This window comes from Rhineura floridana, chromosome 7, assembly GCF_030035675.1.
Source record: "Rhineura floridana isolate rRhiFlo1 chromosome 7, rRhiFlo1.hap2, whole genome shotgun sequence".
NCBI classification, from domain to species: Eukaryota; Metazoa; Chordata; class Lepidosauria; order Squamata; family Rhineuridae; genus Rhineura; species Rhineura floridana.
This window is the reverse complement of record NC_084486.1, coordinates 103,030,561-103,055,185: the sequence shown is the minus strand read 5'-3', so window position 1 is coordinate 103,055,185 and position 24,625 is coordinate 103,030,561. Positions and strand designations below refer to the sequence as shown.

The 24,625-nt window shown below is 42.6% G+C and overlaps 1 protein-coding gene across 1 annotated transcript in view; it reads right to left on the bottom strand.

Moving 5' to 3' along the window:
• CLSTN2 (calsyntenin 2) overlaps nucleotides 1–24,625 on the bottom strand; it is a 786,289-nt gene that overhangs the window by 142,790 nt on the left and 618,874 nt on the right. Inside the window, exon 6 of the mRNA XM_061636759.1 lies at nucleotides 7,075–7,260. Coding sequence (XP_061492743.1) covers nucleotides 7,075–7,260 — 186 coding nt within the window. The remainder of the gene's footprint in view (nucleotides 1–7,074; nucleotides 7,261–24,625) is intronic.

Genomic DNA, 24,625 nt, shown 5'->3' with positions numbered 1-24,625 from the left:
CTAGACATTATGCTTCAATTTCATGAAAAAGTAAAGGTTTTCAAGCCAGAAGCTCCTTAATTCTTGGCGGGAATTAATGTCCATAAGAACATAAGAACATAAGAAGAGCCTGCTGGATCAGGCCAGTGGCCCATCTAGTCCAGCATCCTGTTCTCACAGTGGCCAACCAGATGCCTGGGGGAAGCCCGCAAGCAGGACCCGAGTGCAAGAACACTCTCCCCTCCTGAGGATTCCGGCAACTGGTTTTCAGAAGCATGCTGCCTCTGACTAGGGTGGCACAGCACAGCCATCATGGCTAGTAGCCATTGATAGTCCTGTCCTCCATGAATTTGTCTAATCTTCTTTTAAAGCCGTCCAAGCTGGTGGCCATTACTGCATCTTGTGGGAGCAAATTCCATAGTTTAACTATGCGCTGAGTAAAGAAGTACTTCCTTTTGTCTGTCCTGAATCTTCCAACATTCAGCTTCTTTGAATGTCCACGAGTTCTAGTATTATGAGAGAGGGAGAAAAACTTTTCTCTATCCACTTTCTCAATGCCATGCATAATTTTATACACTTCTATCATGTCTTCTCTGACCCGCCTTTTCTCTAAACTAAAAAGCCCCAAATGCTGCAACCTTTCCTCGTAAGGGAGTCGCTCCATCCCCTTGATCATTCTGGTTGCCCTCTTCTGAACCTTTTCCAACTCTAGAATATCCTTTTTGAGATGAGGCGACCAGAACTGTACACAGTATTCCAAATGCGGCCGCACCATAGATTTATACAACGGCATTATGATATCGGCTGTTTTATTTTCAATACCTTTCCTAATTATCGCTAGCATGGAATTTGCCTTTTTCACAGCTGCCGCACACTGGGTCGACATTTTCATCGTGCTGTCCACTACAACCCCGAGGTCTCTCTCCTGGTCGGTCACCGCCAGTTCAGACCCCATGAGCGTATATGTGAAATTCAGATTTTTTGCTCCAATATGCATAATTTTACACTTGTTTATATTGAATTGCATTTGCCATTTTTCTGCCCATTCACTCAGTTTGGAGAGGTCTTTTTGGAGCTCTTCGCAATCCCTTTTTGTTTTAACAACCCTGAACAATTTAGTGTCATCAGCAAACTTGGCCACTTCACTGCTCACTCCTAATTCTAGGTCATTAATGAACAAGTTGAAAAGTACAGGTCCCAATACCGATCCTTGAGGGACTCCACTTTCTACAGCCCTCCATTGGGAGAACTGTCCGTTGATTCCTACTCTCTGCTTTCTGCTTCTTAACCAATTTCTTATCCACAGGAGGACCTCTCCTCTTATTCCATGACTGCTAAGCTTCCTCAGAAGCCTTTGGTGAGGTACCTTGTCAAACGCTTTTTGAAAGTCTAAGTACACTATGTCCACTGGATCACCTCTATCTATATGCTTGTTGACACTCTCAAAGAATTCTAATAGGTTACTGAGACAGGACTTTCCCTTGCAGAAGCCATGCTGGCTCTGCTTCAGCAAGGCTTGTTCTTCTACGTGCTTAGTTAATCTAGCTTTAATAATACTTTCTACCAGTTTTCCAGGGACAGAAGTTAAGCTAACTGGCCTGTAATTTCCGGGATCCCCTCTGGATCCCTTTTTGAAGATTGGCGTTACATTTGCCACTTTCCAGTCCTCAGGCACGGAGGAGGACCCGAGGGACAAGTTACATATTTTAGTTAGCAGATCAGCAATTTCACCTTTGAGTTCTTTGAGAACTCTCGGGTGGATGCCATCCGGGCCCGGTGATTTGTCAGTTTTTATATTGTCCATTAAGCTTAGAACTTCCTCTCTCGTTACCACTATTTGTCTCAGTTCCTCAGAATCCCTTCCTGCAAATGTTAGTTCAGGTTCAGGGATCTGCCCTATATTTTCCACTGTGAAGACAGATGCAAAGAATTCATTTAGCTTCTCTGCAATCTCCTTATCGTTCTTTAGTACACCTTTGACTCCCTTATCATCCAAGGGTCCAATTGTCTCCCTAGATGGTCTCCTGCTTTGAATGTATTTATAGAATGTTTTGTTGTTGGTTTTTATGTTCTTAGCAATGTGCTCCTCAAATTCTTTTTTAGCATCCCTTATTGTCTTCTTGCATTTCTTTTGCCAGAGTTTGTGTTCTTTTTTATTTTCTTCATTCGGACAAGACTTCCATTTTTTGAAGGAAGACTTTTTGCCTCTAAGAGTTTCCTTGACTTTGCTCGTTAACCATGCTGGCATCTTCTTGGCCCTGGCGGTACCTTTTCTGATCTGCGGTATGCACTCCAGTTGAGCTTCTAATATAGTGTTTTTAAACAACTTCCAAGCATTTTTGAGTGATGTGACCCTCTGGACTTTGTTTTTCAGCTTTCTTTTTACCAATCCCCTCATTTTTGTGAAGTTTCCTCTTTTGAAGTCAAATGTGACCGTGTTGGATTTTCTTGGCAATTGGCCAGTTACATGTATGTTTAATTTAATAGCACTGTGGTCACTGCTCCCAATCGGTTCAACAACACTTACATCTTGCACCAGGTCCCGGTCCCCACTGAGGATTAAGTCCAGGGTTGCCGTCCCTCTGGTCGGTTCCATGACCAACTGGTCTAGGGAATAGTCATTCAGAATATCTAGAAACTTTGCTTCTTTGTCATGACTGGAACACATATGCGGTCAGTCTATGTCCGGGGAGTTGAAGTCACCCATTACTACCACATTTCCTAGTTTGGATGCTTCCTCAATTTCATATCTCATCTCAAGGTCTCCCTGAGCATTTTGATCAGGGGGACGATAGATCGTTCCCAGTATTAAGTCCCTCCTGGGGCACGGTATCACCACCCACAACGATTCTGTGGAGGAGTCTGCCTCTTTTGGGGTTTCGAGCTTGCTGGATTCAATGCCTTCTTTCACGTATAGAGCGACTCCACCACCAATACGTCCTTCCCTGTCCTTCCGATATAGTTTATATCCAGGGATAACCGTATCCCACTGGTTTTCTCCATTCCACCAGGTCTCCATTATGCTCACTATATCAATGCTCTCCTCTAAGACCAAGCACTCCAGTTCTCCCATCTTGGTTCGCAGGCTCCTAGCATTAGCGTACAGGCACTTGTAAGCAGTGTCTCTCTTCAAGTGTCTTTGGCACTTGTGGTTAGGCCTGTGGTAATTTTGCTCTTCTGAATTTATATCCTGTGCCCCTGCTCTCACAATGCCTACTTCTAGGCCTACCCCTTTTAAAATTTCATCATTTCTTTGGTTTTTATCCCAGGGGGGAGGTTTATTCCGAACCGGACCTTTCTCAGCTCCAGAGCTTCAGAGAGCCTTTGGGTGCAGGGCTCTCCAATGTTGTACTGAGCCCTATACTGCCACCACCATCCCTTCCCTCTTCTCCATGGTAAGTCTTGGAAAGCTTTCTTTCCTTGGGGAAAGCAGGAAGAATTTGGAGAGAAGAAAGATCCCTGTCAACTGGGGATGCACCAAAACTGTCCATTTTCATTTTTCTCAATTTCTCATTTTTTTCCCAAGTTTAGATTACGCTTGTTGCATTTCTGCATCAGTTTGCATTATAAAAAAAGTCTAAGGTTTGTTCTTGGCTTACTACCACAAGACCAAGTTCAGACATATCTGGGAGAAGGAGGAATATAAATTTAATAAATAAATATATAAATAATAAGCCAGGCTGTAGCTTGTTTCCTAGCAGCATGTCAGGAGGAGGAGTGGGGGAGGAGTGAAGCATCTGTCATTTTAGCAGTGTGTTACTAGCATACTGCATACTCACTTTTAAACCATAGTTTAGATGATGTACCAGTGAGGCCATTATAAATTTACTAGATATGAATATTAGTAATCTGCTTTATACAAAGTGATGTTTCAGGCAGGAATCTTTCCTAGCCCTAGCTGGAGATAAAAGAAATTGAACCTAGGATCTCTTGCATGCAAAGCATGTGCTCCACTGAATTTTCTGGAAAGCTTTCCTCACTTGGTTTACATTTAAAGGTGTGGGTAAATTTTTAACAAACTTAATGCCTTCATTTACATGGCATTTCAATTTACAGCATCAACAAAAAAGACGACATGCATTTTCAAACGTGTACAAGGACAGCATTTTTTTTTATAAACACTAACTATGGGGAATATAGCAGCTTGTGCCCCCTAATACGCAAATGTTACCTATTGGAAAGCATCAAGCTCAACTCACCCAGATGGCATTATCTATAATCAACATTGCAAAATCGTCTAGAGTTATACTCAACAAAACTATATTTTTCAAAAGTAATTATATGTCTTCAGTTGGAATAAGCAAAACTATGCACATCAATGAACTGTGTTTTTAGAATTGCTGATTTGTCCTAAATATTTGTCTGTGAGAAGTCGCTGTCATTTTCATTAACCCATTTGCACATTTGACAAAATGCAAATTAAGCAGGATCACCATGCTATAGGATTTTTTTTTCAGAATTTGTGAGAAGAGGTGTTTGGAGGTTTATTAGCCTGTCCTTTGTCATATTGATCAAATTAAATATGTTAGCTGCAAAAGGGGAATGATGGGGAGAGGGAGAAAAAAAGAGAGACAATGCGAACACAATTCTGCATGCCCTGCTTTCATAAAGTGGGGTGTATAGTATAACAGCTAGCAGAACCCTTTATTTCTTCTCAGGCTATTTGCAGAGATATCCCTGAGCCCCAAATGACTTTTGGAGATCAAGATCTTACTGAATGTTAAAGTAGAAGTAGGAATAGGAATAGGGAAAGCATGAGTTATTCAGTCTCTCTGCTTCACTGTGGAGATATTGCCAAGCTTATATTTCTGAGACCAGACATATTCATATCAGGGGGGTTGTAATACTTACTCTCCAGCTATGAAGCTAGCCTTGAACCTGATCCAGAGGCTCCAGCTGGTGCAAAATGGCTAGACGGTTGATGGGAACAGACCATTGCCAGGACATAACTCCGGTGCTGAAAAGCTTACGTTGGCTGCCCATATCCTACCAGGCCAGGTTCAAGGTTCTTGTATTAATTTATAAGGCACTTAATAACTTGGGTCCAGGATACCTTAAGGACCACCTGATTCTTTATTTCCCTTCCTGATCACTAAGATCCTCAGAGGAGTCACTGTTAGTGGTCTCCCATGGTTCAGATGCACAGCTCATATCACCAGGAGCCATCTGTTCAGTATTATGGGCCCAAATCTGTGGAACTCCCTTCCAGCTGAGGTGAGACAGCCCCCTCTATATTGAACTTTTAGTGCCTAGCAAAACCCTTTTTGATTTCAACAGGCATTTTATGTCATTTCTGATTTTATAGTTCATTTTTAACTGATAGTTGTTAAGATTATGGTGCACCACTCACAAATGATTATAATTTAGTTGTATACAAATGGTTAAAATAAATAAACAAATGTCACCTGAATTATCTTCTAACTACCTTCCCATCCAGTCAGTCCCCAACCTCCTTCTGACCTTTCCTCCCAATCACATTTACCATTGGTAGTGGCACTCAGGCAATACCAAGCTCTGGGAAGATGGGAAGGAATCCATCCTCCCATCCTCTCCTGTGCTTAGCACACTGCTATGCAGCATGCCAAACCAAAAGGCCTTGCAGTAACTGCCGGGAAATGTAGTTCTCCCAAGCCTGGTACCTGGAGTCCTAAATAGCTATATGTCAGGGGCCAGAAAAGAGAATGTAATTTGTTTTAAATTCTTTTTAATAATCTATTTTATATTGTTGTGGCCTGCCCTGGGACCAACTGGTGAAGGGTGGTAACAAATTCAAGCAAGCAAGCAAGCAAGCATCAATTCATCCTTCCTCTGTGTATTGCCTTGGAGTGCCAGCCAGATAATTGGGTTTGAAGGCAACAGGGGAGAGGGTTAGGGAATCAGTTGGGCAGGGAGGGTGTGGGTTGGAGCTTTATGGGACAAGCAACACATATCCCACATTTTTATTAAGTTCCCAGGATTTCAAGCTCTGGGTTTATAGCAGGCAGGTACTTTATGAAGAGTGTCCTCAGTTATACAGGCTTGAGAGTATCTTGCTGTGATTTATGTTACACAAGTGATTACTTCTAAGTAATTAGTCAATATACCACTCTTTCCATAATTGTACAAATACTGCTTTGGTATAAATAATGCATTTTTTGTCTAAAGTATTTGTCTATGAAAACATTGGGTTGTATCCAGCACAATCATCCCATTAGTGCAAAGACTTCCACCTGCACAATGGATCTGTCCCCCCTGCCTCTCCCTTCCCTGCATGCCTCCTGTGCCCCCAAATGTGTTCTGGGTTTTCCCCAACCCTCTGGAGCAGATTTGAGGGGGGACTCACAGGGAACAACAGGAGAGAGGAAGGGAAAGTTCTATTGTGCAGACAGAAGTCCTTGCGCCGACAGGATGACTTCATTGGATGCAACTCATTACTAACTACTAGCAGCAGCACTGCTACATTTGAACAAAACTAGTGATTAACAAGTGCTGGATGCATTTCTTCCACAGCTATTTAAAAGTCAGCTAGAATCAAGCAGACAGGGAAAGGTATGAGTTTTAACTGATCACATGAAAGTGAACCAATGAGCTACTAGCATTCTTACCCATACAAAGAATCTATTACATTTCCCAATCTCAAATTTATACAATTGCTATGCAATTCTTTGCAATAGGAATCTGGAATTTGGAAACTGCAGTTTTTCACAGTCCAGCTACACTGAGAAGGAAAAATAATAATCCACATTACTAGAGAATGGAGTGGGGGGGGAGAGAAATGGTTGATATTTACTAACAATGCTTATTTTGGAAAGCTAGTTGGAAATATCAGATTTTAATTTGCTTTTCAATCAGAAGAACCAAACACCACATTTAGCTAATGCCCCAATTCTATCCCTCATGTCCATAATTTATTGATAAGTGTTGATATCTACAAGGTATATCTGTAAAATATCTAAAATAAGCATTTTGGTGCAATTATTTCTGTTATCTTTTGGTAACTCTCAAGAATTTTCAGGTACCATCAACAATCTAATAAGAATCATTTATTAGTAAAAGTCAAAATTTACAATAAAGGTTGGCAATGACAAATATTATACGGAAATTCGAAATGTATACCACATAATTTTTGCAGGGATTTTTCAGAATATGTCTCACGATCACAGCCCTTTCCAATGTAGTTGGTCTGCAGTTCAATAGTGGTCTGAATAGAAGAAACAGGTCCATCACAAGTCTCCAGATGAATGCCAGGAAACAACGGAATGCTTCCAGAACCAGGCCTGTATTCAATACGCTTATTCCAGTCTAGAAAGAACAACATTAATTCACACAATATTGTGACCAAAAATATGAAGTGATAAAATATAAAATTATTTGTATTTTATGAATTTTGCAAACAGAAACACAAAAGAAACAAGGAACCAAATATCCAGACAGTAGTGTATTTTGGGGGAGAGGGTTGAACTCTGCTGTCCATTTTAAAAAATGTAAAAAGCAAAAATACTGAAAACCTCCTCCTCTGGTTCCATGAGAACACATCTGTTTACACGTTAAATATTTTAATGTAGGCATAAATTGATGCTACAAGCTGGATTGATGAGAGCAAGTAAACTGTCAGAAAACTAACCAATATCACTATTTTAAATAAATAAATACATGTATTGTTTTGTTTCCAGAGTACTCAATATAATTAGAATCTCATTATGCTTTTTTTCGTTTATTTAACATATTTATCATCCATCCTTCACCAAAAGGCTTGAGGAGGCACTCAAAGGACAGTGGAGCATTCCATGAAAGGCAAGGACCTGCTACTGGAAGGGAAAAAATCAAGCACAACATACACTACTTGCATCAAAGAAGCACTTTACATGTGTGGATTCTCTAAATCTCTAATATTAATCTGCTTTTAAAAGCAGCTTCAGCTAAAATCACAATCAGCCAACTCTAAAATCTAACATACATCTAAAATCACACAGAACGACCCTAATGTGACAGCTATGCGGTTGTCGTTATGTCTCAGTTCGCTGGGTTCTGCTTAAATTTTAGCCATGACACCACCTGAATATTTTGCACACTACCTGGCCCCAATCTACAGCTTGTTTTTTATTGTCTCTTTAAAGCAAGCATCTAGACCTTGTAGGACCAGAGATGTGAGGCAAAATATAAAGGATGTATTCTTCTGTCTTCTGTTTTATAAAAATGAGCCTGCTCCCACCTCCCATTGTTCTTAGCCAATAAGGAAACTTACAGCTATAACTGACATGTAGGAAAGCAGTATATGGTAACTTTTTGTGCTAGTGCAAGAGTTAGTACAAGCACAACTTGGTTTCCCCCTCTCCCCCCTGCATGCTCTGTACCATCCCCAAATTTGTTCTGGAGAGGTGGGGGGAGCCCTGAAAACAGATTTAAGGGGTGCATGGGGAGGAGAGGGGGAGATCCTTCTGTCGTGCAAGGAGAAATCCTTGTACTGACAGAACATTAGCCTTAGCACTACACTGAATACAACCCGGTGGTATCTATAGAGCAAAAGGGGGGGGGAAGGAAAAAGGTTAGAGTGATGTACCTGTTGTCTGGGCAGTGACTCCTTTGTTCATGAATCCATTTGAGCCTTTCCTAATACAGAAGTGATAGCTGTCCATAGATAACAATGGGAAAATCCAGGATTTTAATGATTGGGCAACAGTGTGTAGCTCATTGCCTACATTGATTGGCAGCAGAACATGAAAAAAATACAGAGCTACATGGACCAATGGTTTGACTCAGAATGAATACCTATGTTTCTATGATTAACACTTTTCCTTTGGGTTCCAATCAAAGTTCCTATTATCATTCCCTCAGTACCTCTGCTTTCATGAACTTCACAGCTTCCTTCAACTGATTTCCCTAATAAAAAGAACATTTAAAAAATGCAGTTTGACCCACGGGGCTGTTAAAAAGTGCTGTAATATACTCCAGTAGTTGTCATTTGTGCCCCATAAGGACAATTTCTTTAAATGAACATAAGAACATAAGAACATAAGAAAAGCCTGCTGGATCAGGCCAGTGGCCCATCTAGTCCAGCATCCTGTTCTCACAGTGGCCAACCAGGTGCCTGGGGGAAGCCCGCCAGCACGACCCGGGTGCAAGAACACTCTCCCCTCCTGAGGCTTCCGGCAACTGGTTTTCAGAAGCATGCTGCCTCTGACTAGGGTGGCACAGCACAGCCATCACGGCTAGTAGCCATTGATAGCCCTGTCCTCCATGAACTTGTCTAATCTTCTTTTAAAGCCATCCAAGCTGGTGGCCATTACTGCATCTTGTGGGAGCAAATTCCATAGTTTAACTATGCGCTGAGTAAAGAAGTACTTCCTTTTGTCTGTCCTGAATCTTCCAACATTCAGCTTCTTTGAATGTCCACGAGCTCTAGTATTATGAGAGAGGGAGAAGAACTTTTCTCTATCCACTTTCTCAATGCCATGCATAATTTTATACACTTCTATCATGTCTCCTCTGACCCGCCTTTTCTCTAAACTAAAAAGCCCCAAATGCTGCAACCTTTCCTCGTAAGGGAGTTGCTCCATCCCCTTGATCATTCTGGTTGCTCTCTTCTGAACCTTTTCCAACTCTATAATATCCTTTTTGAGATGAGGCGACCAGAACTGTACACAGTATTTCAAATGCGGCCGCACCATAGATTTATACAACGGCATTATGATATCGGCTGTTTTATTTTCAATACCTTTCCTAATTATTGCTAGCATGGAATTTGCCTTTTTCACAGCTGCCGCACACTGGGTCGACATTTTCATCGTGCTGTCCACTACAACCCCGAGGTCTCTCTCCTGGTCGGTCACCGCCAGTTCAGACCCCATGAGCGTATATGTGAAATTCAGATTTTTTGCTCCAATATGCATAATTTTACACTTGTTTATATTGAATTGCATTTGCCATTTTCCCGCCCATTCACTCAGTTTGGAGAGGTCTTTTTGGAGCTCTTCGCAATCCCTTTTTGTTTTAACAACCCTGAACAATTTAGTGTCATCAGCAAACTTGGCCACTTCACTGCTCACTCCCAATTCTAGGTCATTAATGAACAAGTTGAAAAGTACAGGTCCCAATACCGATCCTTGAGGGACTCCACTTTCTACAGCCCTCCATTGGGAGAACTGTCCGTTGATTCCTACTCTCTGCTTTCTGCTTCTTAACCAATTCCTTATCCACAAGAGGACCTCTCCCCTTATTCCATGACTGCTAAGCTTCCTCAGAAGCCTTTGGTGAGGTACCTTGTCAAACGCCTTTTGAAAGTCTAAGTACACTATGTCCACTGGATCACCTCTATCTATATGCTTGTTGACACTCTCAAAGAATTCTAATAGGTTACTGAGACAGGACTTTCCCTTGCAGAAGCCATGCTGGCTCTGCTTCAGCAAGGCTTGTTCTTCTATGTGCTTAGTTAATCTAGCTTTAATAATACTTTCTACCAGTTTTCCAGGGACAGAAGTTAAGCTAACTGGCCTGTAATTTCCAGGATCCCCTCTGGATCCCTTTTTGAAGATTGGCGTTACATTTGCCACTTTCCAGTCCTCTCTCGTTACCACTATTTGTCTCAGTTCCTCAGAATCCCTTCCTGCAAATGTTAGTTCAGGTTCAGGGATCTGCCCTATATCTTCCACTGTGAAGACAGATGCAAAGAATTCATTTAGCTTCTCTGCAATCTCCTTATCGTTCTTTAGTACACCTTTGACTCCCTTATCATCCAAGGGTCCAATTGTCTCCCTAGATGGTCTCCTGCTTTGAATGTATTTATAGAATGTTTTGTTGTTGGTTTTTATGTTCTTAGCAATGTGCTCCTCAAATTCTTTTTTAGCATCCCTTATTGTCTTTTTGCATTTCTTTTGCCAGAGTTTGTGTTCTTTTTTATTTTCTTCATTCGGACAAGACTTCCATTTTCTGAAGGAAGACTTTTTGCCTCTAAGAGCTTCCTTGACTTTGCTCGTTAACCATGCTGGCATCTTCTTGGCCCTGGCGGTACCTTTTCTGATCTGCGGTATGCACTCCAGTTTGGATTTCCAGTGCAATATATTTCACAGAGGAAAAAAAATCAGGTCACAGCAAATGTCAATATAGTTCATTCTGTAGCAATGCATGTAATGGGATGGAGCCACAGAGTCAGCCTCTTGACAACAGGATCACTGCGGCTTTTCTAGATGGGGATGGAGCATGGTAGGGCTGCGGCAAGGCTGGGGCTAGGCAGATGCACTGGCAGGAGCCCTGGATTGGTGGAGGTGATCATGCCAGTGCATCTATGCAGCTCCAACCTCACTGCTGCCCTGTCCTGTCCCAGCTTTGTCCTGGTAACAGTGATTCTAGTGTCAGGATAGTGGCTCCACCCCATATTTATTTATTTATTTATTTATTAAATTTATATACCGCCCGACTAGCGATAGCTCTCTGGGCGGTGAACATAAAATAGTATAAAAATACAATGAATAACAAAATAATATTAAAATACAATCAACAATACAATAAACATTTTTAAAATTAGATCAATGTAACTTAAAATGCTTCAGAGAATAGGAAGGTTTTGACCTGGCGCCGGAAGGAAAGCAGAGTCGGCGCCAGGCGTACTTCCTCAGGGAGACTGTTCCATAGTTCGGGGGCCACCACTGAGAAGGCCCTAGATCTTGTCATCACCCTCCGGGCCTCCCTGTGAGTTGGAACCCGGAGGAGGGCCTTCGTAGCAGAACGTAGTGCACGGGCCGGTTCATATCGGAAGAGGCGTTCCGCAAGGTATCGTGGTCCCGCACCGTATAAGGCTTTATAGGTTAATACCAACACTTTGAATCTAGCCCGGAAACATATTGGCAACCAGTGCAAGCTGGCCAGAACAGGTGTTATATGCTCGGACCGCTTGGTCCTTGTCAGCAATCTGGCCGCCGCATTTTGCACTAGTTGTAGCTTCCGAACTGTCTTCAAAGGTAGCCCTACGTAAAGCGCATTACAGTAATCCAAACGTGAGGTTACCAGAGCATGTACCACTGATGTAAGGTCCTCTTTACTCAAATAGGGACGTAGCTGGGCTACCAACCGAAGTTGGTAAAACGCATTCCTAACCACAGAGGCTACTTGAGCCTCAAGTGAGAGGGAAGAGTCTAAAAAGACTCCCAGACTACGAACCCGGTCCTTTAGGGGGAGTGTAACCCCGTCCAGGACAGGGTATATATCCACCATCCGATCAGAGAACCCGTCCACCAACAGCATCTCAGTCTTGTCTGGATTGAGCTTCAGTTTGTTAACTCTCATCCAGTCCATTGTCGAGGCCAGGCAACGGTTCAGCAAATCGACAGCCTCACCTGAAGAAGATGAAAAGGAGAAGTAGAGCTGCGTGTCATCAGCATACTGATGACAACGCACTCCAAAACTCCTGATGACCTCTCCCAACGGCTTCATGTAGATATTAAAAAGCAGGGGGGACAAAACTGACCCCTGCGGGACCCCATATTGGAGAGCCCGCGGTGTCGAGCAATGTTCCCCAAGCACTACCTTCTGGAGACGACCCGCCAAGTAGGAGCGGAACCACTGCCAAGCAGTACCTCCAACTCCCAACTCCGCGAGCCTCTCCAGAAGGATACCATGGTCGATGGTATCAAAAGCCGCTGAGAGATCAAGGAGAATCAACAGAGTTACACTCCCTCTGTCTCTTTCCCGACATAGGTCATCGTACAGGGCGACCAAGGCTGTCTCAGTGCCAAAACCGGGCCTAAAACCCGATTGAAATGGATCTAGATAATCAGTTTCATCCAATAGCGCCTGGAGCTGGCCAGCAACCACCCGTTCCAAGACCTTGCCCAGGAATGGAACATTCGCCACTGGCCTGTAGCTGTTAAAATTGTCTGGGTCCAAGGAAGGCTTTTTCAGGAGTGGTCTCACCACTGCCTCTTTCAGACAGCCCGGGACCACTCCCTCTCGTAAAGAGGCATTTATCACTTCCTTGGCCCAGCTACCTGTTCCATTCCTGCTAGTTTTTATCAGCCAGGAGGGGCAAGGATCCAGTACCGAAGTGGTTGCACGTACCTGTCCAAGCACCTTGTCCACGTCCTCGAGTTGAACCAACTGAAGCTCATCCAACAAAACAGGACAAGACTGTGCTCCGGACACCTCACTAGGATCTACTGCTATAACTTGAGAGTCTAGGTCCCGGCGGATACATGAGATCTTATTCTGGAAGTGATCGGCAAACTGATTACAGCAGGCCTCCGATGATTCCACCGTGTCCGGAGGGTTTGAATGGAGAAGCCCCCGGACAACTCGAAAGAGCTCCGCTGGGCGGCAAAGAGATGATTTAATAGTGGCAGCAAAATGATGTTTTTTAGCTGCCTTCACTGCTCCTACATAGAGCTTAGTCGAAGCACTAACCAGCGCATAATTGTATCCGTCGGGAGTTCGTCTCCATTTCTGCTCAAGCCTCCTCCTATCTTGCTTCATCGCTCTCAGCTCCGGAGTATACCATGGAGCTGTATGAGCTCTACACAGGAGAGGGCGTGCAGGAGCGATCATGTTTACAGCCCGGGTCATCTCCGTATTCCACAGAGCGACCAGGGCTTCAGCAGGAGCGCCAGTCCTATCAGCCGGAAAATCCCCCAGAGCCCTTTGAAAACCTTCAGGATCCATTAGTCTCCGGGGGCGGACCATTTTAATAAGTCCCCCACCCTTGCAGAGGGAAGAGGTTACTGAAAGTCTAAACTTCAGCAAGCAGTGGTCTGTCCATGACAAAGGGAGTGTTGTAAAACTCCCCACATCCAGATCACTTTCCCCATGCTCAGTAGCAAAAACAAGGTCTAGAGTGTGCCCCGATACATGTGTTGGACCACTAACATATTGAGACAGCCCCATGGCTGTCATGGAAGCCATGAAGTCCTGAGCCGCGCCAGACAAAGTGGTCTCAGCATGAATGTTGAAATCCCCCAGTACTATTAGTCTGGGGGACCTCAACAATATATCCGAGACCACTTCCGCCAGCTCAGTTAGGGAAGCCATTGGGCAGCAAGGTGGGCGGTACACCAAAAGGATTCCCAGCCTGTCCCTCTGGCCCAACACAAGGTGCAAACACTCCAGGCCAGTAACTGAATGAACATGGTGCTTGGTGAGTGAGATGGAACTCTTATAGGCATCACACACACTGCTATTGAGTTCAATTGTTTTCACAGATACCCTCACAGTCCAAATCTAGAATTCAACTGCATGTTGACTCCTTGTGCTCAATGGACTTGTGTGTACATCTGAGTAAAATTTGCACAGTCTTTTGCATACTGTTGAGACCCTTGTATAACTCTATTCTCAGAGCCATGGCAAAAGTCAATGCACAAGTATGCAGAGTTCTGTATATACTGTTAGTCTGTTCACATCTGCATCTGTTGCACTAGCATGGCTAGAAGTCAGCACAAATATAGATAGCAACATTAGTGGAATGTTTCATAATCCTACAATGATTCTATATTTATGCTGGAAGTGAATTTCCATCAAACACATATGATATGAGTGTCCATTATTCAACGGTGATGATGATGATCTAGTATCTCCTCCCCAGGATCCCAGTTCTCCTCCTCCTCAGACCTGTCTTGCCAGGAGTTCTTGACGGGGTTCATCACAGGAATAAAAGTACTCAATCCACTTCTGAATGCCATATTTCAAGGAGAACACTGGCTAACTGGAGTGTGTCCAGAAGGTAGTGAGCAAGATGGGTCTGGAAACCAAGTCCTATACAGAAGAGCTGGAAAAGTTGGTTACGTTTATCCTGGAGTGAAGAAGATTAAGGGAAGATATCACATAATGTCTTCTGTATATGAAGGCCTTTGAATATCTGTAGGTCTATCATGTAAAAATGGAGCAGACTTGCTCTTTCTTGCTCCAGAAAGTAGGACCAATGGTTGGAAATTGCAGGGAGACATATTTTGGCCGTTATGACATTTCCTAATGTTGCTTGCTGATAGCAAGTGGAACAGAGCACCTCAAGAGCAGGTGGGCTCTCCTTCTTTGAAGGTATTTATGTAGAAGCTGGATGGCCAATTGTCAGGGATGGCATAGCTGCATTCTGTATTGTAGAGCCTGTGCTCAGCGGGGGATGGAAGAGATCTTGCTAATCTTGCTACAACTCTGGATCCCTTCAGACTGGTGTTTTATTGTGGGTGTATTCTGCAACTTGTTCTTGACACTGTCCTGGCCAACCCCGTTGGATTCAGACTCAGATTCAGACTCACTGGTGTGTTTTTCTCCATTATGTTTAATGTGAAATCTAAGCTTAGAGCATTTCACAGATCACTTTACAGATTATACAGGACTCTGTGTCTCTACACAGCATAACAAGACATGACTACTCAAGCTAAGATGTTGATGCAGCAATTAGACACACATCTTTGGACCCTTTAAATAGGCTCAGGGTAGACTTTCTCTTTGTATAGGAAATATTTCTCTGAACGGGACTGTGTGAGCAAACAAGCACTCCTATGAACAGGTTGGAAAGCTGGCACTATCTGCTCATGCCTGTGCATCAGCGGGCATGTCCATGGTGATGGTGGTGGCGGCACTTCAGTCAGATTCTTCCCTAACACTGGCTCGGGTGATAAGGCAGGACTGAGAGGTGGGACAAGGGCCAGCTCATTGTCAGAGTGTGCTTCTTCAGTTGTAACTGGAACAAAGGGGGTGGAGCTCTCACACCATCATGACATCACGGTGTGACAGCAGGGATGGGTGAGCCAGCGAGCCATGTGGCAGCATGGCCACAGGCTGAGCTTCAGCTGCCACAGCCTGCACAGGAGGTAGGGCAAAAGGCCAGGGGTCCAGTGGCTGCTGCAGCTGCAGCCTGGGGGAGAGGCCGGGAAAGGCTGGAAAGCAGAAGAGAGACCACGTGGGAGGTCAGCTGTGGAGGCTGCAGGTCAGGCAAGAGGCTGGGTGGGAGAGGCCAGTGGGGGTGGCAGCAGGAGCTTGTCTGTGCCGGCTCACCAGGAAGCCGATGTTGGTCAGGAGAGGCTGGGTGGGAGGCAAGTGGTGGCGACAGCAGCCTAGGTGAGAGACCAGGTGGGAAAGGCCGGTGAGCCACAGCAGCAGCTCGGTGTTTGAGTGAGAGGTTAGGCAGCAGCTACAGCAACCCATGGAGGGAGGAAAGGGAGGGGCTTTGGCAATGGTAGGCAGGGCTGGTGAGCAAAGCAAGCAGGGGCAGCAGCCCCAGTTGTGATATAAAAAGCTACAGGATTTCAGCAAGAAGTTATGCAATATGCACAGACTGGGAATGAAGCAATATGGCCACCTCAAAACTTTTGCAGGCACAAACAGTATTGAAAGTTGGATCGCGTATGACTGCCCTGGTAGAATCATGAACACAAATCACCACGAATGCACAATAAAAGGGACGTATGGATGTGCAACTATGGTGGCAGTTCACAATTTGCCCAGCAGGGTATCAATAAAACAATTCACATTGCTATTGAAGACAAGGGGGGAATCAAAACCCACTATTTGTCAAAATACACAAACCATTAATATAACTTAAAACGTGAAAATCCTTAGACATATGGACATAAATAATCAGTTTATATATATATATTTGGAACATGAGCAAAAGTCTTCTAAAGATTACTCTGCAGCTACCAGAATAACTGGATTTGCAGTTAAATTATTCAAATCCAGGCTCAATCATAAAAGGTTTTAGCTTTTAACAACAGTGCAAATTTTCTTCCAGATATTATCTATAACTGCATAAATTAATAGCAAATCACAAAGCTACTGTTTATACGAAAGGGTTCTTCAGGTTTACAGCTTTAATTTGCTAATCCAGAGTCTGTTCAGCCAGATGTCTGGTGACCCAGAAGATTTAAACCATCAACAGTGGCACATGCTGCATATACCACACTGACCTTCTCAACTGCAGTTTTATTTTCAAATATCTGACTAAATATGGAATTTGCAAACTGTCTCAGATTAGAAACTTTGATCCTTCCAAAGTAATAATGTCTTAAATTAAATAATGCATATACTTCAGGTTTGCACAATGAGTTTTGTGCAAACATACTACTTAATTGTCATAGAGATATTCAGATGCTGCAGTTCATTCTAGCAAACATCCTGGTTAAACTGTTCTACTAATCTGCACATCTGGATATTTCATATGTAAGGTTTTCCAGACAGTGCACATTGATAATATATCTAGTCACTCCGATTTCGTCTTGCACACATAACACTGTAATGAATGGAATAAAACTCATTTCAGATTAAATGTTGATTAACTGTAAGATTTGAGGCCAGACACAAATGAGAAATTTTCTGCATTGAGGAGAGAGAATAATGTGCTCAGATTATTTGAGCACATAAATTGGGTTTAAATGGCAAAACTTGCTTCAATTATGGTCAGCTCCTTAGTTCACTCTGAAAAGGGTTGCTGGGAATGTACTCTGCGATTCATATGGAAATTGTGTTAGTTTCTGATGGGTGATCCAAAGTAGAGTATTGTTTTGTGATCACTATGAATGGCACGTTTTGAAACTTTTTTCTAGTTTCATTTTCACTTTTATTGTCAAAAAGCATTTTTGCTTTTGGGTGTACTTTCAACTGTCCACTTGACAATTTATTCCTGCTGAATAAGGAAGTGTATAAAAGCCATCAAAACTAATGCTCCAGAGCAGAATACTGTGCAGTCCCTGAACTAACCATATCTCAGCTACCTTCCTGAGATTTAGGGCAAAATTAATGTGCATTTCCTAAACTTGTCTAACCAAGATCAGGAAAGGTCCTCATTTCATCACAGCTAAAGCTTAAGCACAGGGCTGAAATCCAGGGCCACATAGCTCAGAGATCCCATATGACCACCCAGATGATGAAGGCATTGTGGAATGGTTAGCACTCTGAACTCGGATCGCTGGAGGGAGGTCCGAGTTTGTTTCCCGGCCAATACACCAATTGTGGAAAGAAAATTTTCCAGTCGATTTATTGTGCTCCAAAGGACAGAGTTTATTGAGTGATACATAGACCAATGACCATTGAGAGAAGGTTCTTGGTAACCTCTCTCCCAATGATCATTGGGATATGTATCTCTCAATAAACTCTGTCCTTTGGAGCTCAATAAATTGACTGGAAAATTTTCTTTCCACAGCATAAGCAAAGAAGCTGGCATCAGTGCATGGACCTACTAGGGCTGATGCTAGCAGCACTGCAACATCCTTTATTTCTTATTTTTAAAATGTTATAGTCAGGGCAGTCATTTGGGACCTTAAGTTCATTTTATTATTTTTACTTTAAAATGTATTAACATTTTCTACAGCAAAATGTTTCTTATTCCTAAGTAAATTTGCTTTGCATCTGGGAAGCAGAAGGAAACTCCATCTTATGCTATGATTTAATTGAGCTGAAAATTCAAATACTGCACATGCTCAGAGTATTTCCTTTTTAAAAAAATCAGGGCAGGCAAACTCTTTATATTTTTGCTGTAACAAATCTGGAATGTAGAAAGTTGTAAAACATGGAGGGGGTAGAGGGAAGGAGGGAAGGGATATTAACAGCTGCATTTGGAATATTGTGCACAGTTCTGGTAATCTCACCTCAAAAAAGGATACTGTAGAGTTGGAAAAAGTTTAGAAAAGGGCAAATAAAATGATCAAGGGGATGGAGCAACTCCGCTACAAGGAAAGGTTGCAGCATTTGGCACTTTTTAGTTTAGAGAAAAGGCGAATAAGAGGTGACATGATAGAAGTGTATAAAAATATGTATGGCATGGAGAAAATGGATAGAGAAAAGTTTTTTTCCCTCTCTCAAAATACTATAATTTATGGACATCCAATGAAGTTGAACGTTGGAAGATTCAGGACAAACTAAAGAAAGTACCTCTACACCCAGCACATAGTTACACTATGGAGTTCTCTCCCACAAGAGACAGAGATGGCTCCCAACTTGGATGGCTTTAAAAGAGGATTAGACAAATTCATGGCTACTAATCATGATGGCTATGTTCTACTTCCATAGTTGGAGGCAGTATGTTTCCAAATACCAGTTGCTGGAAACTGCAGGAGGGGAGGGGAGGGGAGAATGCTCTTGCTTGTGGGCTTCCCATGGGCATTTGGTTGGCCACTGTAAGAACAGGATGCTGGATTAGATGGGCCACTGGCCTCTTCCAGGAGGCTCTTAATTTTTTATTCAGAAAGAATTTAAGCTTCACATGTAACTGTATGTGCTTCACAACTGAAATAATACACCTGGCCATTTAAAGGCTTCTCCCTCTAAGACCATTAAGTCCAGAATCCAAAAGCAATTAGTGAAACTATTCCCTAGACCACAGTGCTGATCTAGCTCTGTCTCCAGCAATATCTATAGTCACATGGTGGTGGTGGTGGTTGGAGCCCTTATGCAAAAGTATCCTGTCTGTTTGACCCGAGTCAAGTCAGAGATTGTCTTCTCTGGGCTTGGTCAGACAAGTTCAAGATCTGTAGAGCTCCCTTGTTGCAAAAACTTGTTGATGCCCAGAGGTGTGCCCTTTGCCGTGGCTCAGGGACTGCAGATTTCCGAAAGCCTTACAATTTAGCCTTTGAGGGCTTTTGTACAGCTCTTTCTGAGTTGTGATTGGTGTCCAGTGCAGAGAACATGATTTTATGCAATACCCTAATTGAGTAGGGTATCACATAAAATCCCTCTGTGAATATTTTGATATGATAATGGAAATGCATGGAAATGCAACTCGATTCTTCTTTGCCCTTCTGCAGCCATTTTAAAATTCTGTTCCTAATAACAGCAATGGAAAATGAAATATTCTTATAAGTAAATTCATCCTGGTGACAGGAACACTATGATTTCACTGAAACTGAGTGTTCTTCAGCTATGATGGGGTCAAAGCCTTATCCTTCAAATATCAAGATGCTACAAGTTTATTTACTGAGAGAGCCAGAAGATATGCAAAGGTTCAATATATGCATAGATATAGGGAAGTATGAGCATGCATAGATCACTCTAGGCCAAATCTATTCTCAGGGCTGTATTCTTAGTTATTGTGAGGAAGGGGCACACAGCATATTTCGATGTGTAATGAAAGTGCAGAAAAAGAAGAATCACATTCTGTTTATGCTGATATACATTTGCTGTATTATTTGCTTTATATGGCAAAAAAATCAACAAACGGTATATTTTAAAAAGTGCGGAGAAAGGGTTTAGATAAGTGAAGACATAATTGGGAGCACAAAAGACTACAAAATAGTTTTAAATATTTACTCTGATAGTATTCAGATCTATGAGTTTAACTGTAAATATGCTTAATCAACTGTAGGTGTGCTATCATTAAATAGAGGATAAATTTATATACTAACTGCAGAAAAGGAATTAGACAAATTCATGGAAGAGAAAGCTATCAATGGCTACATGTTACCTCCAAGACCAGAGGCATCATGCCTCTGAATACCAGTTGCAGGAAAACAATAGTGGAAGAGGGTTGGTGCTCTCATATCTTCTGGATTTCTCAAACAAAATAGCTGGCCACTGTGGAAAGCAGGATGCTGGACTAGATAGGTGCTTGGTCTCATGTTCTCAGATGTCTTTCAACATCTTCAAACTCCAATACATACTACTGCAGCAGATGCATTCTTTACATGGCACTGCCCCATGGTACTACCATGCTATTGAAACAAGATTTCAACTGGCATGCACTGTCTACTACATTTTCTTACGTGAAATGTTATGTGAGGCCTGAATTATATTGATGAATCTGAATGTAAATGATTTCCTGACCTTTTTTTTAAAAAAAAGACCATTTGCTGTTGTAAACCTCTCATTGTAATGGATGATTGCTCCTGTTTTTTTATTTTTTATATTTACTTGTTAGTACAGAGTATCCCAAACATAAGCTCAGCAACTGTTTGATTTGGAACACTATCTTTATATCATCTTATCACTGTACAAACAGCTGGTATATAGCACAATGGCAGGGAGAGCCTGGCTGGGAGTCCAGAGTCTGTGAGTTCAAATCCCCACTCATGTCTCCTGGGTGTCAAGGGCCACCTAAAGATCACCCCACAGTGAGTGGCTTAGGGGTTACGTGCCCTGCCACCTGTGCAGCCGTGGGCAAGCTGCATAGTCCCAAGGAGCCCAGTTGCCCCCCAGCTGGCAGTTGCGGACAAGGAAGGGGCTGGCTTGTGCAGCTGTGGCAAGCTGAGCAGGCCCTAGCCAGCTGGGGAGGACTAGCCTCAGAGGGAGGCAATGGTAAACCCCCTCTGACTACCACTTACCATGAAAATCCTATTCATAGGGTAGCCATAAGTCGGGATCAACTTGAAGGCAGTCATCACTATACATTCTATAAAGTGTTAATCATGGTGCTATAGCAAAATTTGATTCCTCTGCAAAACAAGTATAAATAATCCCTCTAAGGCTTCCTATGACTTAAAGAGGTATACTTATTTTCATGTTATTGCCTTTCTGTTTTGCAAACACATCATTTCTTACCAGTTTGGTGTTTCTTTGACATTGGGCTGTGTTGTTTATTTTATCTACTGTTTGAGCAGATACTACCATTTTAGTTTTAGTGTGTTTGGCAGCCTGAACTCTATTTGCTTTTGTGGCATAGATTCTAGTCGGGCAATCAGCACATTGTATGGTGGGTGTAGTAATCAATTCCAACATTACATCTGCAGCCTCTTCCTTTACCTTATGAAATATGGTTTATTTATTTACACATATTCCAACTTTACTTTATGTTTAGACAAAATCAGTACTATCTCATAAAATCAGCATAGCTGGGTAGTGGGGGGAGCATAGCAGAGATTAAATGACTACAAACACTGAAAAGAACAAAATAACATTTGGTACAATATGTGGGTCTGGGAGAGCACAGGGCCCGCTATGTTGGTGGGCTGGACAGGCACATGGGCCTACTTTGAGCTGAGAGGGAGGGCTGAGGAGCCTAGGTTGGATCAGGATCCAGAAGGTGCCCATGTGATAGGGCCCAGTGGATTTAATGAACTTAAATCCACTGATTTCAATGGGTCTACTTGTGAGTATGACTAACACTGGATCTCACCCAGTATTTATATAAGAATAATACTGTTATGAGCATGGGGGTTGGATTGGATGATCCCTGTGAATCCCCTTTCCAGCCCCTGATTTGGAACGCTATGCCTTGGAATGAGGAACTCACTCTGCTGGTCAGATGAGTCTCTCCTTTGTTAAACAAATAGAGTGGCCTATCAGTTGCCCAGCAACGGTGAATGGACCAGGAAGACCCTTTTGTCATTGAAACTCTTCAGGAGAGCATCCCCCCCCTTCCTGGAGCCCAGCAGAGGCTAGTTGTTTTAGTTGTATCTAGAGAATGCTTGGAGACTGGAGGCAAGCAGAGAGACTGGCTCTCTGCACCATGGCATTTGGGGTGCCTCCTGTAATACAGATGCAAAAGCTGGATATTGGACTGCTGATGCCTTGAACCCCTTCCATCTTAAGCTCAGGTTGGAATATGTGTAAATAAACAAACCATATTTCATAAATACACCACAGTCTCCACTGACCTTCTTCCCAAAGGAAACCAAACCCTGGATGAGCGCTGGGACCCCAGGAATCTCACAGCTCGGAGACTGGGGAGGCGCGCAACAATACGCAACAATAAACTACAATCAAAAATGTTTGGTAAGGAATGGACCCAAAGAAAAGGCAAACAGGACCATAAGACGAGAGGAAGGCAAACAACCCCCCAGAACCAGCCTCCCCTTCTTCACTACAAGTCAGGAGACACCTGATGTTGCAATAGCCTGATGCTCTTGACCACAAAAAGATGAAATAAAAAGTGAATGAACCCACTCGTGGTAATACAGTCTAAAATAGTGCACGATCCTGCAGTTTGCATTGTAGCTTGGAGATCAGCAAGGGAATGAATGTGATCCAATCTAAACAGAGCAGTGTAATGGGGAGACACTTAACTAGACTTATGTTGAGATATTTTCATAACTATTCCAGGAACAAGAGCAGAAAGACAAGAAGAGAGAGCAGGGAACCAGGAAAATCTTCCTGACTTTCGCAGGAGTAATACTTCAGGCACAGCCATGGCATGGAGTGGCACTGATGAAAGATCAGTATCATGCAGGACAGATGCACAGACTTTATGCCTCCTGCACAGCTGAGATACGGCCTCATCTTTAGAAGGAGGGTCACCATTAACTCAAATCCTATACTGGGATAAGTGAGCTGGCCCTATGATTATCAAGGATACATTATGAAGGCTCCTGTGAGGGGAGCCAGAATATGTAGTCCCTGCTGGCTAGCGCATAAGTAAAACATGAAGCAAATCAGGAATGTTTACTATACAGAATGGCCTTACAAAATGCCTACAGCTGTTTTAATTTATATTTCTATGAAACCTGAATGAAATGAAAAACTTGATAGGGTCCAGATAAATGGCATTTTAGGATAAATGCAATCCAGAATATCCAAGATGTACAGGTAGAATGCAGTGGACAGTTACTGCTTTTTATGGTTCTGTCAACATCAATGAAATGTGAATCACAGGATGTGTCATTGCCTTGCTGAGCATATGCCACATATACAAAGAATGTTTAAGTAGTCAAGGATCAATGGCTATAATACATTTTGGAGAAGAAAACACTCTTCAGTTTTTGAATACCTTATTTCATAGGGTGCCATTTTAAGGCACTGCACATCAGTAGATCAGAAGGTTACACAGCTGATATCTCTAAGATAAGCATTCTTTTTCTCCATTTATTGAAAGTTCAGTACACTGCAGACTCTAAAGCTTAGAAGAATTGAGAGTCAAGTGCTCACACTCTGTCCTGAAGTAATTTATTTGTAGGGCTAAACCTGATGTGAATTCTCAACAACAGAAATCACTTTTGCAATTTTGGAAAAAAATTAACTCAAGGTCCTTCCTATTTCAAGATCCTAAAATCACATTGTTCACACCATAACAATAGGGAAGTGGCCAATCCATGTAAAGTGTTATTTTGCTGCACTATGCCCTACATACACACATTATTATGAAATATAAATATCTACACACAGGTTGTTGTTTTTCCCCCAAATGTGAGTATGCAGAAGAAACTTTATGCCAGATTTATATCCCTGTCCATTAAAGACAACGCAGATGGCTTGCAATCTGTAAAAATCCCTTTTAAGCACCTGGAGAAATCATAGTGGAGTGTTACCTAGATTTGTTACCTCAAATGCTCTTGTATCTCTGTATTGATCCCAGTGGATTATTAAATAGGTCAAACCTGATACTTAATCAGTAAAAATAAGAAACACTGATATTAAAAATAAACCTTTTAGTGATGCCACATACTATTTACAAATCACCAGAAACACAAAGCATCCCAACTACTCTTTGGATTGTGACAGAAAGATTTATGGTATATCACAGGAGAGAACTCTTTATCTTATACCTTTTGAAGAATGCACATATTTGCTACTTTCAAATAACCTGTAAATAAGGATCAGTACTAGTGTCCTCTAAGCTGAATCATAAGAACAAAAGAAGAGCCCTGCTGGCTCCGGCCAATGGCCCATCTAGTTCAGTGTCCTGTTCTTACAGTGACCAGCCAGATGACTGTGGGAAGCCCACAAGCAGGTCCTCAGCGCAACAGTAGTCTCCCCACTTGTCATTCTAACAACCGGAATTCAGAGGCATACTGTCTCTGACAGTGGAGAGAGAACATAGCCATCA